Below are 15,106 nucleotides of genomic sequence, written 5' to 3' on the forward strand. Positions count from 1 at the left end.
TTGAGCCTTGAGCTTCATCAACCCACAGATTCACTTTTTCACCTTAATCCTTAGAGTAGAAACTCTCCTTCTGACTTCCTCATTTTGACTGAAAGCCATAAAACAACAACCATAGAAATCTTCCAATGGTCAACTTGATCTGAGCCCTTGAAAACCAACTTGGTCCCCAAGTCATGTTTAAGACCGTGGATACACAGCAGAGAAGAACATAAACCATCTTTTCTTTGTATCCCATTTCGGATAGAGCAGAGAGTTGGGAAGAAGAGAAGAAGATTTGATGCATGCAAGAGAAAATGGGTTACCTTTAACCTAAGCTTGATTTGGTTTGAATTTTCTGATTAGACTTCTGTGTTTCAAGCTTAATCCTTCTTTCTCTTGCTTCTTTGGTGATAAGCTTATGGAAGAAGCTTTCTCTTTCTCTTTCTCACTTTTCTGAGTTTGTGATTTGACATGGTCAGAGAGGAGAAGAACATTGCTTGTGATGTGAGATCAAGTTTGGAGGGAAATGAAATCAACTCGGGCTTGGATCAGACATTCATTAAGCAACCCGTTTGATTTTGGCTTTGTTTCTTTTGGGCTTTGTTTGTTTGACCAGCCCACCAGCCTTGCTGATTGCTTTTCATTCCATTTGGGCTATTGAATTTTGGCCTGCAACAATAAGCAATTAGTAATAAGTAATTATAATTAATCAACACTAATTATTTATTTTGCCCAAAAATAATGTTTGTCATCACTAATTAATTTGGTTAATTTCTTAACTCAACAACACTATAACTCAATTTTTATTATACATGATGAGTCATAACTTGGTTTTATTTGTCATAATTTTAAATTTGTAACGGACGATCTTAATAGTCATTATTTTCGACTTAATGACTAACTGTCATAATATCAATTTTATTCATCAATTCTATGCCTATAAAAAGACACTTATTTTTATACCTCAAGGTGAAGATGACATGATAAGTTTTATAAGTTCTATTTCATATCTAACATTCTATATTCATAGAATTATTGTATGGATCATTCTAGTATGACTATGCTACGATGACTACAGTAGCTATGATGTTTCAAAAAATGTTGCTAAAATTAAAGTAACACTTTTTTATTGTTAAATAATGGGACACCTTCCAAGCCGTTCAAGATGGAAAGGGGACTAAGACAAGGAGACCCACTTTCGCCACTGCTGTTTGTACTTGTGGTGGATGTTCTGCATAGGATGTTGGGGGTAGCCATCAGGAATGGGCGGATTGCTCCACTGTTGGTTGGAGGAGATCACATTGAACTGTCACATCTTCAATTTGCAGATGACACGATATTATTCTGCCCGCCAGAGATGGAAACAATCGTAAATTACAAGAGGCTGCTGCGGAGTTTTGAGCTGATGTCTGGGCTGAGCATTAATTTTGATAAGTCGAGTTTGATCTCACTGAACTGCGAGCAAGAGTGGATTGACCAGGCGTGTGGCTTACTGGGGTGCCAGCAAACTAATCTACCGATTAGATACCTTGGGATTTCCTTAGGGACAAATCCGCGCCTGGTGAAGACGTGGAGACCAATTATAGATAAGGTGGAAAAGAAGCTCAGTTTATGAAAAGCGAAGGTGTTGAATAAAGCAGGGAAGCTTGTCCTCATCAAATCAGTACTGAATAGCCTACCCATGTATTACCTGAGTTTGTATAAGATGCCGCAGGCGGTGGCGGACAAGCTGATTGCATTGCAAAGGAACTTTCTGTGGTGCAAGGAGGACAGAACCAATGGTATGCCGATGGTTAAATGGGAGCTGGTCCAGGCTCCAAAGAAGGTTGGGGGCTTGGGGGTTGGGGATGCTGTTCTTCGGAACACCGCACTTCTGTTTAAGTGGTGGTGGCGTTTTTCAAAGGAGGATTGCCCGCTGTGGAAGAAGATTGTTTGCTCTTGCAACAAGTTGAATCCTTCTGTCATGTTAGCAACTCAATCTTTACCGGTAAAATGGGGGCCTTGGAAAGACATATGTTAGCTAAATGTAAAAGAGCAAAGGGTCCGAGAAAAATTGGTTAGTGGACTGGCGATGGAGGTAGGTAGTGGTAGAAAACTCGGTTTTGGGAAGATAACTGGGTTCGGGATGGTCCTCTGAAAGAGAGATTTCCAAGACTCTTCTCTATATTAGGACAACAAGGGGTTGTCATTGGGGACTGTGGGTTCTGGGATGGGATGGAGTGGATCTGGAACTTCCAATGGAGGAGGGAGTTATTCCAATGGGAATTGGAACTTGTCCATCAGCTACATGAGCGGTTAGGGCCAGTGAAGCTGTCATCTGAGAGCGAGGATAACGTTGTGTGGAAGTTTGATAATAAAGGTATCTTTTCTAAAAAAGTCCTTTATGCAAGTCATACAATCGGAGACGCTGCCAAATGAGATCACGAGCTATAGCTTCACAAGTGCACTCTGGAGAGGCTGGGTACCCCCAAGAATTGAGCTTTTTGGATGGTTTGTGCTAGTTGGTAGAGTTAAGACTAAGAAAAGGTTAACTAGACTAGGAGTTGTTACTAATGGTGATAATATTTGTGTCTTGTGTAACAAGGGGGTAGAATCTGTTGAGCACTTATTCCTTCTGTGTGAGGTAACATGGCAGCTGTGGTGCTTTTGGTTGCGGTCCTTTGGTAGGGAATGGGTGATTCCTGGAACCCTTAAAGAGCTGTTTGAGAGTTGGGGTGCCATGCCCAACAGACGACAAGGGCAGAAGATGTGGATGACGGCGTTCTTTGCAGTGATTTGAAACGTCTGGTTGGAACGTAATGTCAGAATTTTTAATCATCAAGGAGTAAACATTGACATCATTCAAACAAGGACGTTGTCCACCTACACCGAGTGGAATGGTGGGGATCCTGTTGGTGGTTGAGGGCAATATAGGAGATGCCAGGAGATTAGTTTATCTGTTTTTATTGTTTTTTATGTTTTTATATTTGTATGTTTGCTCCACTTAAATGTGTTGAGCTTGAGGTGCTTCAAAAAAAAAAAAAATAATGCTTTTTAAAAAGTGTTATCAAAGTATAAGAAAGTGTGATTTTAATTTTAATAATACTTGCATAGTCACTATAGTCATTGTAACATAGTCATAATAGAATCTACCTTATTATATGTCTTTTAAACATTTTTTACTTCAATGTTAGAGTGTCTTTTGCAAATACTTACATTTCGTTTTTTTGTGAAAGTATAACTTTTTTGAAAAAGAAGAGACAAATTTAATTTTCTCTAAAATAAAAAATACTTTGAAACTATTACCATCACTGAACAAAAATAATTGATTTTTCATCAAACAATTGATTTCTTTATTATTAGTTGTTATATAAATAATTAAAACTTTTTTTTATCTAATATTGATTTCGTAGTCTTAAGAATCGATTTCTAACTTGGAGAATCAATTCTTTAAGCTTACAAAATTTTTCCCATTTTGTAATCAAAAGAGAATCAGTTCTTTCACTAATGAATATACAATCGATTCTTCCTTTTACTTTTGACATTCTCTATGTTTTAAAAACGTTTAGACCAGTATTTTTCAAAACCTTTGTTTATGAATCAATTTTCAATATATTTTTATGAAATCTTATACTTAAAAGAAGTATTCTAACACTTATATGAGAGATACTTAAGTTATAATTCTTAAAAGAATTAACTGAGACTTATATACTAAACTCTATGATATTATTAGACTGACATTTTCGTTTTGGAAAATTCTAGGGCGTCAGCAACTTTATTAAATTTTGGCCAGCATGTAATCAACAAAAGAAAAGTGAGTAATCCTACACTATTGGATGAAATTTCACACCATTAAAAACATCATTAATAACTACTTGATGGTTACAAATCACAAAAATTACTGACCCCTAGTACTCCTCCTCTAAAATATTTGAGTTTATCCATACACATATATTTACAGAAAGAAAATCCAAAAAATAAACAAATAAAGAGAAGAGACCAAAATGATTAAAAGAAAGAGAAGAGACAAGAAAAAGAGAGAGAAAAGGAGGCCCCAGGTGTGGGGATTGGTGGTCGGGTGTGTTGGTTTGGAGATGACAAAGTAATATAAAAAAGGAAAAGGGGAAAAGAAGCTGAAGCTAAAACCAAGTTCATACTTGATACACGTCTTCACGAGGTCCATTACATTGATGGAAAAACACAAATGAAACATAACCAAAATAACGTGAAAACTCAGCACGTAAAGTTGATAGCTGAGAGCCGTTATATGAAAATTTAGTTAAATGAGTCAAATCATCTAACAACTCTCAAATATCAACTTCACGTGAAGTCGACTACACCTGAGTTTCCACCGCAAAATAAATAGTTATAAAAGAAACTCAACATGCAAACAACACAAGAACAAGAACAACACACAACATACACACTTATAACCAGCGAATAAGACAACAACAGCTGATATAAATATAAAAATAATGATCCAAAACAGAAATACTTATATTCAAATACGCCAAGCAAGTACCTGAAGCATATTATTTGAGCTTTGAGGCTTGAGCATCATCTGGCTTCTGCACTGAGCTTAGTTCTCCACCCTTATTTTCCCGTAAGGTGTCTTCTCGAAGCGAGGTTCGGACTCTACCGATCCAAACATATTTGTTCCTGATGCTCTCATCATTTCATATATCAACAATTCAAACCCTCCCCATTGTGACATCCCTCTTATCTCCGCATTTTCTTTTCCTCTGATAAGCATGAATTCCGATGTATATTCTTCAGAAATGAGATCATCAGCATCGTCAGTTAAGATAATACATGCCTTCATCTTCCCATATGACGTATTGAAGCGCATAGCATATTCCTCTATCTAGCTTAATAATTCTTCCAACACAGTATCATTATTTTCTTCTTCTGACGATTCCCCTTGGCCCGTGCATTTCAAGAGAACAGCGGTTGCCTTCTCTTTTATCGTTGTACTGCCGGGATTCCAAAATCCCCACGCTAGTTGGGTTGTCTTCCTCAAAATTGCTTTGGCGGTTATCTCTTCATGCTTTATGTGCAGTCTTCCCCAATAACGACGGGACGGAGGTTTTCCAGAACGCTGTTGCTCTAAAACGATTGCCATATCAATATCCATCCTCTCTTGGCCCTTTTCCTTCAACAATTCCATGCGTGCCCTCATCATTTCTTCTACAAATCGCCATGCTTCTCGTATTTCATTAGAGTATGCATCAGCAATATCTCTAGGCACATCATCCTTTATCAGGTTCATCACCCTCGAAACATTCCAATTAGATTCTTCATGTTCCTGCTTTAAGCTTGCACCATAGGCCGAAGATTCCGGCATTGTTGTTTCAGCCTTACCAGTCCTCAACGATCTCAGCAATGCCGATGTAAAAGAGGGAACTTCTGTTAACTCTACAAGAGGCAAATAGTCACCAAGTAATTCTCTTGGATTCAAATTTTCTGCCACTTGTCTCATTATACTTTCCTGGGGTTCATGCGGACTTCTTTTTGGAACCAAGTCGGATAACGGAGATTTGGGATTGGGATTCTTGAATTGAATATCAACCGAGTTAGTGTCTTGCTTATACACATACACACCCCAATGGCTGAGAGTTAAGGGTGATTCACATTGAACCTGAATGGCTTTCCAACCATCGTCTCCAACTCCAAGATACGCATCAAGACCATGCCACTCTTCGTTACTGAACAAAGCACGTAGATCAAAAAGTAGTACATGATCTTCCCCAACACTGAAATATTTGGAATCCTTTGGAAATATTTGTTTGCCACCTATGAACAAGTGAAGGCGAACAATGGCGGAGATGGATGAACCAATTTGAGGGAAGAAACCCAGGATGTCAGTCCTTGTCTCAGCAACACTGTTGCTCACAGTGGATCTCCCAAACATGAATGCTAAAGCAACAACAGGGAACTTTCCGCGAGCCCAAAACAGAGGAATACCTTCACTGGAATCGCAGTCAAACAAATTGGGAATATCCTTTTTTGGCATCACAATTTGAATTCTTTCGGTCTCTAGCAAAACCTGTGATATCAAAACACAAATATACCAACATTTACACGTAAAATATAACCCGTAATCAGTCTAAAAGGAACTGCACATTGAAAAATCAATCTGAAAAGGTTATGGGGAGTGGAAAGATACCTTAGATCACAGTTCAGTTGAGGACCCTGAAGTTAAGGATAAGCAATATCTTGCATCTACTTTTTGAATGCTTGATGGCAGTTCTGAAATTGTCTTAAGATTCTTACAATAACTCATATCAAGACATTTTATGTGCAAAGATCGTTCGATGCAATTTGGGAGGGATACAAAATCTTTGTGTGATACATTGACGTCTTCCAACTTTTGAAGAACCTGAATAGTTGGATGAAGATCTTCATCTGATAGATTGGCACCAGTGAAGTTCAGTCTCTTTATATTTGGGCAGTCATCTAATGTGGAATGGCTCTCTTTGAACCTCTTAAATGATCTTCTAAGATGATAACATCCCTCAACGGTTAATGTGAAAAGTTTCGGCAACTTGAAGAAGCTACTTGTTAGATCTTTGAGTCCTCTGCATATTGAAATGTCTATATGCTCAAGCCCTATAAGATTACCAATGGAATCTGGGAACTCTTTGATAGCAGTATTTGCCAAGTAAATCTTTAATGGCTTATCCATCTTTTGCATGACATCTGGGAAGTTCTGAAGTTTCTTACAAAAGTAAAATGAAAGCACTTCGAGAGATGGCAAATACATTCTTGGCACAAAACTACGAAGCACCCTGCATTCTGAGGCACTTAAGTACACAAGATTTGGCAGAAACCCAACAGATTCATCAAACTTTACCAACTTATGGCATCTGTCTAGTGTGAAGACTTTCAAGCTTTTTGCTCCAGACACATTGGGAATTAGTGTAATGGACTGACATTGGGAGAGATTGATAAATGTCAAATCCTCAAATATCTGCAATGAAAGATGAATAAATTGATCATCATCATGTTCAATAATACCAAGTTTTATTCAATGCTTGCTTTAACAAAGAATTCAAAAAAGACCCGCTTTTATGAGGTGTGTAAATTAGAAAGGTGTGTACCTGAAATGACTTTTCCAATTTAAGAGTACTGTGAGGTAGCTTGAGGTCAACAATTTTGTTGGGATGAAAATCAAGTGGGAATGACTCTGATGGATACCCTTTCCACTCCAATAGTCGCAAACTATTTGGAAGACGACTTGGAGCTGTTGAAAATATTGTATTCCGAACAATTAGAATCCTAAGGTTTTCCATCTTGTCAAAGGCAGTAGTAATCCAATGATCTACTTCTTCATGGGTAGCAGGGTGAAGCATTATTCCTTCAATTGAACTACTTCCCTATAAAACACATGCAGAGAATTAGCAACAATTACTCAAGTATTATAATATCTGTAGGTGTAAAAAATACGGTAACTGACAGGGGGTTGATTGAATTTCTTACTGTGTCATCTTTGAGAACCTGAAGAATGTCTTTATGAGACCATAATCTATTACGTTCACCAGGGTTTGTTGGCGAGTCACTCATTACAATCTCCTTGCCCATGTCTTGCACTAGATTATGCATTTCCAAGCAGCCATTTTGATTTACAGTGATTGTTGTGGTTATGGTATGAGAAGATGACAAAATCTTATATTTGTGTTATGGTTTCAAGGCACGATTAAATCTCTTTCTTTAGAGAGATATTTGTCCCCACACTTAGTTGCTATAGGGTTGATGACAATACTCTCCCAGGATACAATGAAACCAATGAATTTCTTAGTTAGCAATAATAAGAAATTCTTAACTCTCTTGAACAAAGAAAACTCTCAATAGTTAAAATCACATGTACACTTAGTACTTGTTATTTTCCCTTTTGTTACACACACCATTAAATAGTGGGTAATTCATATATATATATATGCTGTATGTATTAGAATTAAAAGTCACGTAAATCAAGAGTCACGTAGCTTTTGAACAGATGTAACCTTTGGTTATTGAATGGTTACATAATGAAAAGATATGACTTTTTGATTATTTCTTGAATAGGTACAAAGTACCGTTAATACTTAACATACACTAACAAGCATTCATAAAATATATATATATGTAGGTACACAACCATTAGAGAAAGAGTTAAACCATAAACGGTAATTATTTAATTGTTTATATTTAATATTAATATATTAATTTGTAAATACTCTTCAATTCCCCACTATTTACAAAATTTAAATATTATACAAGTATATGCATAAAGAATGTATCACTAAAATTAAACATTCTTTTAGTGTAAATTTTAAAGTTCTAACGAAGTTATAGGTGTTTAATTGATTAAACATATACTCCATATGCTAGTACCAAAAATCACACACATTACTTACACCCTCCAAGTTCAAGAGTTTATAATTTTAAGCACTTATATGGCCTTGTGCTCATCCTGGTTTCATGAATATTTACGAGAATAAAACCTCTAAAATTCTCGATTAGAGCGACACCACTCCTATATTCATATAGGTGGAATCTTTTGATAAATAATATTATCATTCCATTAAGAGTTTTAACTCACCCTCCTAATTTATTGTAAATAGCACTAAATCCTATACCTTAGTGCTCCAATTGCTAAATAACTTGTTGTCACCCATTAAACCTTGAAACTAGTGGTCTACTAGAATAAGGTTGGGTTCCCATCATTTAGCAATAATAGGTTTTAATCTCATTTTAACAGTAGTCTCTTTGATTTTATCCCTTGACAAACCTTTAGTCAAAGGGTCTGCTAAATTTTCTTGAGATCTTACATAAGTGATGGTAATTACACCATCATCTATTAAATGCCTCACAAATTCATGTCTCAAACTTATATGTCTAGACTTTCCATTATAAACCTTATTATATGCTCGAGACATGGTTGATTCACTATCACAGAAGATTGAAATGGCTGTCGTCTGCTGTGGCCACAGCTTTATATCATATAACAAATTTCTTAACCATTTCGCTTCTTTACCTGCGGCTGATAAAGCTACAAACTCAGCCTCCATAGTAAAATGTGTAATACATGTTTGTTTCTTTGAGGTCCAACTTATTGCTCCACCACCTATGGTGAAAATCCATCCTGAAGTGGATTTGTTATCACTAAGATTTGTAATCCAACTTGCGTCGGAATAACCTTCTAAACCTGCGGGATAATCACTATAATGTAATCCCAAGTTTATGGTTTTCTTGAGATAACCAAGAACTCTTGTTATAACTTTCCAATGTTGATTGCTAGGCTTTCCTGTAAACCTTGATAATTTGTACACAGCAAATGCTATATCAGGTCTAGTACAATGCATTGCATACATTAAACTTCCTATAGCACTAGCATATTCTAATTGTGCTATAGGTTTTCCCATGTTTCCTTCTAATTTAAGATTAGGATCATACGGCGTATTGGATTCTTTAATTGTGAGATGATCAAACTTTTCCAATACCTTTTTAATATAATGAGATTAACTTAAAGTAAAGCCAACTTCATTCTTATGCACCTTTATGCCTAATATTGTATCAACTTCATTCAAATCATTCATCTTGAATTTAGAAGTTAGATACTCCTTCGTTATACGAATTCCTTCTAAATTTGTTCCGATGATTAACATATCATCAACATATAAACAAATAATTACTCCATAATCTTTAGTAAATTTTGAGTAAATACATTTATCCGCACTATTATGTGAGAAGCCATTTGATAACACCACTGAATCAAACTTCTCATGCCATTGTTTAGGCGCTTGTTTTAGACCATACAAAGACTTAATTAATTTGCAAACTTTCTTTTCATTTCCGGGTAGCACATAGCCTTCCGGTTGCTCCATATAAATTTCTTCATTAAGATCTCAATTTAGAAAAGCCGTTTTAACATTCATTTGATGTATATGAAGCTTATGTATGGATGCTAATGCTATAAGAGCCCTAATAGAAGTCATTCTTGCCACAGGTGCGTAGGTATCAAAATAGTCTAGACCTTCTTGTTGTCTAAACCCCTTGGCCACTAACCTTGCTTTAAAGGTTTGTAATGAACCATCAGTATTATACTTTTTTTTTAAATACCCACTTACATCCTATAGGCTTTGATCCTGGAGGCAAATCAACCAAGACCCAAGTATTGTTAGATAATATTGAGTCCATTTCATCATTTATTGCTTCTTTCCAAAAAGCAGAATCCCTTGAAGCCATAGCCTCTTTGAATGTTTGAGGATCACCCTCTATGTTCATAACAATAGGAATCTTGTTTGTTACAGAATTCCTAGTTCCTTCAACCAAAAAGGTGATAGCCTGAGAAGAAATAAAATCTGGACCCAAGTCCTTTTCTTTTCTTACTCTCAAGCTCTTCCTTGGTTCAATAAATTCTTTGTCGCTTAGACGTTTATTATTTTGATTATTTATTTCGTGTGAAATATTAGTATCATTTTGGGGATACTCTGAATTAGAAGTTGAATCATTGATAAATTTATTTTCAATAAATTCTACTTCTCTTGATTCAACAACTACATTAGACACTAAGTCTAATATTCTATATGCTTTAGAATTTTGAGCATATCCTATAAAAGTGCCTTTTATGGCTCTTGGCCCCAATTTGGTTCTCTTTTGATCAGGAACTCGATAAAAAGCCAAACACCCCCATACTTTAAGAAAATTTAAATTAGGTTTCTTTCCTTTCCAAATTTCATAAGGAGAAACCTTTCTATGTCTTGATGGTATCCTATTATGGATATGACATGATGTCAATAATGCTTCACCCCACAAATTGTAAGGCAATTTTGCATTTAGTAACATTGAATTAACCATATCCACTAAGGTACGGTTTTTTTTTCTTTCCGCCAAACCATTTTGTTGCGGAGTATATGGAGCGGAAGATTCATGCACAATACCATGTAATTCACAAAGTGATCAAATTCATTAGAAAAATATTCTCCACCTCGATCACTACGAAGAACTTTTATTTTCTTATCATGCATATTTTCTACTTCCATTTTATATTTCTTAAACATTTCAAAAGCTTCATCTTTATTTCTAAGCAAATACACATAAGTAAATCTAGAACAATCATCAATGAAGGTTATAAAGTATCTTTTTCCTCCTCTAGTAATATTGCCATTTAGCTCACAAATATCACTATGAATCAATTCTAATAAATGTGTATTTCTTTCAACCTTAGGAAAAGGTTTCTTAGTAATTTTAGATTGTATGCAAATATCACATTTCTTATTAAAGTCCTTGTTACTAAGATCAATATAGTTATTCTTTTGCATATATTAAATTGATTTGTAATTTAAGTGTGCTAATCTACTATGCCATAAATCACAAGAATCAACAACATACAAGGAAACATTCACTTTATTAATACTAAGTTTAAACATGCCTTCAGTATAATATCCTTTTCCTATGAATACATCATTCTTAAGCAAGATCACTTTATCGGATTCCATTACAACTTTGAATCCTTTCTTACACAAGAGACTAACAGAAACTAAATTTTTTTCTCAAATCTGGAACATGAATTACATTTATTAAACTTAATTTCTTTCCAGATGTAAAATTTAATTCCACACTTCCTTGACCACAAACTTTGGCTGAGTTGTCATTGCCCATCAAGACTTCTCTATTGTTCACTTCTTCATATGTTTTGAATTGGTTGCGATCATTGCAAACGTGAACAGTAGCCCCAGAATCTAACCACCACTCAAGTGATTTTCCTTGTATTGCTATGTTGACTTCTGTAACCATGCCAATATGCATGTTTTGTACTTTTTCTACAACCATAGCAATTAGATCCTTCTCTTCCACTAAGTTGGTCTTTGGTGCTTCCTTTTTCAGAAGTCTACATTCTTTGATATAGTGTCCTTTCTTGTGACAATGATAACACTCTCTTTGTCTCTTCTTATCTTGCTTTGAATCTTTAGAGAACTTTCTTTTCTTCTTATTGATGTTATTTTCATCAATATGATTCACTTTAGAACGCTGAGAAAGATACGCAGCATCACGTTTTCGAGTTTCCTCCTCTATACGTATATGCCTTAGTAATTTCTCAATTGTGAAGTCCTCACCAAGATTTAAAATTTTCTTCCTATAACCATTCCAAGATGAAGGCAATTTTGAGATAATTGCTCCAACTTGTAATGATTCAGGGATCACCACTTGTAGATCACGAAGTCTACTTACAAGGATTTGTAATTCATGAATTTGATCCATGACAGGTATAGTATCATTCATAATAAATTCAAAATATTTCATCATAATAAACTTATCTGTTCCTTGTCGTTCGGTATTGTACTTTTCTTCTAAAGATTTTCAAATCTCTAATGGTGATTGAATTGACATGTAGAGATCATAGAGTCGGTCGGATAAAGTATTGAGAATATGACCTCGACATGCAAAAGTATCTTCATCACGTTTCTTTTTCAATTGAACAATCTTTTCTTTCTCTTCCGGTGTGGAATTTTCAGCGGCATCGGCAATTGGTGTAGTCTTTGAGTCAATCACATATGCAAGATTGAGAACTGAAAGAAGAAACATCATCTTGTCTTTCCAACGGTTGAAGTTCGTTCCATCAAAGCGATCTAATTTGACAAACTCTTGATTCATGACCTTGAACATAGTGTTTTGATCTTGTGCCATCTTCAAGAAATATCTCTCTAAAATTGTTGTGGTTATGGTATGAGAAGATGACAAAATCTTATATTTGTGTTATGGTTTCAAGGCACGATTAGATCGCTTTCTTTAAAGAGATATTTGTCCCCACACTTAGTTGCTATAGGGTTGATGACAATACTCTCCCAGGATACAATGAAACCAATGAATTTCTTAGTTAGCAATAATAAGAAATTCTTAACTCTCTTGAACAAAGAAAACTCTCAATAGTTAAAATCACATGTACACTTAGTACTTGTTATTTTCCCTTTTGTTACACACACCATTAAATAGTGGGTAATTCATATATATATGCTGTATGTATTAGAATCAAAAGTCACGTAAATCAAGAGTCACGTAGCTTTTGAACAGATGTAACCTTTGATTATTGAATGGTTACATAATGAAAAGATATGACTTTTTTATTATTTCTTGAATAGGTACAAAGTACCGTTAACACTTAACATACACTAACAAGCATTCATAAAATATATATATGTAGATACACAACCATTAGAAAAAGAGTTAAACCATAAACGGTAATTATTTAACCGTTTATATTTAATATTAATATATTAATTTGTAAATACTCTTCAGTGATGAGACATTTACTAATGAACACTCGAACAACTGGGTAGAAGTCGCAAGCTTTCAATACCCTTTTAACATACTCCCATTTCTCTCCTTTGAAGAAACAAGCAATGTCCAAGAAAGTTTTCTTGTCAAGTTCATACAAGCTATCGTAGCTTCTTTCAAGTACTCCTTGAATACTTGGATCAATTCTATACTTGTCCAATTCATCTTCCCAACTATCCACACTTGTAAAACCCCCTAAATGGGAGCCTATTACTTCTAAAGCAGTGGAAAGCCCTTTGCATAACTTATTGCATTTCTTGAAACATTTTTAAAGTTCTCTGCAGGCTCCTTGCTGTTGAAAGCATGCCAAGAAAAGAGTTCCAAGGAATCATCATCATTTAGCTCCTCCATCTTGTATTTCTTGGTGACAACATCACCCATCACATGCTTGTCTATCACATCAGTATCCCTTGTTGTTACAATGATTTTGCTGCCTGAACCAAACCAATCATGCCCTCCAGCCAGTGATTCTAGTTGCGTTATTGAATTAACATCATCAAGAACTAGAAGTACTCTTTTGTGGTGAAGCCTTCGTTTGATTTCAGATCCTCCCTTAAATTCACTTCCAAACTCAGTTATTGTCTCCTCACCCATGTCATCTAAAAGTGACTTTTGCAGACTTTCTAAACTTTCACGACTTTCAGATTTTTCTCTGACATTAGCAAGAAAGCATGAAGCTTCGAACTGCCGCTTGATCTTGTCGAATAGACATTTGGCCAATGTGGTTTTGCCTATTCCACCAGGTCCATAAATTCCCAACATGCAAACATTTTCATTAGATTCAATATCTAGCCGTGATTTTACTTCTTCACAGCGAGTATCCAATCCAACTACATGATCAGTTGGTTCAGGCAACGGTAATCTGCCGGCAGTGTCTCTAACAATAACCTTGATAAACTCCGGTTCTCAACATGATGTTTTTTCATACTTTATTTACTTATAGCAATGTTGCACCATATATACGATAAATTCTGCCCAATTTCCTCTCTGACAAGGATTTATCATCTTTTATAACATGTTTTATGATTATGGGAGAAATTTGATTGAATCATCATAGTTAATATTAGAAGTAGTGTCTAATTTGATTCCTAAAATTTTCAGTGCGCATCAATGTTTTTTGAAGAAAGGAGCTCAACACACCTAGGTGGAGCAACAAAAAATACAAAAAAAACTAATCAGAAAAACAAAAAAATAGAAACAAAAATCAATCCAAGATTATTCTATTAACAACCATTAGGATCAACTCTATTCCACTCGTAATAGTTCGTACGAGACCTATTAATAAATTAAATCTCTTTTGACCCCTTAAATTAAAAAATATAAATTCATATTCATCCTAAATTGCCATTTAAATTTTAAATTGTATTGATATATATTATTAAGTGTTAGTTTAGCATTCCAACTATATATTAACGGGAATAAAATTTGAATCTGGCCCAAATTAATGTCTAAAATTAATTTAGAATACTCTATTTTTAACCAAAAACTACAAGCGTAATTACAATTACAAGCCACCACCTGGATTGAGCGTCGTATCTATGAGTCTTAAGTGCTGCTATAGAGTATAGATATTATCAATATCTCAAAATATATTAATTATTAAACATAACATAGCTGATATTTTTATCAAATGATCTTCTCTACAACAAAATATGACCGAACTGAATTATGAGTTTCGTTTTTAAAAAATGAAAAAAAAACTACTAGCAATAATTAGTTAATATAATATTACTGATGAATTTTAAAGTATCAATAATGATAATCTGTTAAATTACACATGAAGTTTGTACTCTATTTATTATCCACAAAAATAATTTCCTTTCAAGTTTGT

General features: G+C 34.9%; 2 protein-coding genes across 2 annotated transcripts in view; both read right to left on the bottom strand.

Moving 5' to 3' along the window:
- LOC107607746 (probable WRKY transcription factor 19) lies at positions 5,889-8,043 on the bottom strand. Its single transcript, XM_021106321.1, has 4 exons — positions 7,438-8,043; positions 7,059-7,334; positions 6,125-6,928; positions 5,889-6,004 (listed from the first exon to the last, which is right to left on the bottom strand). Exons 1-3 carry the CDS (start codon positions 7,558-7,560, stop codon positions 6,131-6,133), a joined length of 1,197 nt encoding a protein of 398 aa, XP_020961980.1. The 5' UTR covers positions 7,561-8,043; the 3' UTR covers positions 5,889-6,004; positions 6,125-6,130.
- Positions 13,204-15,106, bottom strand: part of LOC107607747 (TMV resistance protein N-like) — a 13,853-nt gene continuing 11,950 nt past the window's right edge. Inside the window, exon 3 of the mRNA XM_021106322.1 lies at positions 13,204-14,180. Coding sequence (XP_020961981.1) covers positions 13,492-14,180 — 689 coding nt within the window. The 3' untranslated portion in view covers positions 13,204-13,491. The remainder of the gene's footprint in view (positions 14,181-15,106) is intronic.

Source organism: Arachis ipaensis, chromosome B07 (genome assembly GCF_000816755.2).
Source record: "Arachis ipaensis cultivar K30076 chromosome B07, Araip1.1, whole genome shotgun sequence".
In the NCBI taxonomy this organism is placed as follows: Eukaryota; Viridiplantae; Streptophyta; class Magnoliopsida; order Fabales; family Fabaceae; genus Arachis; species Arachis ipaensis.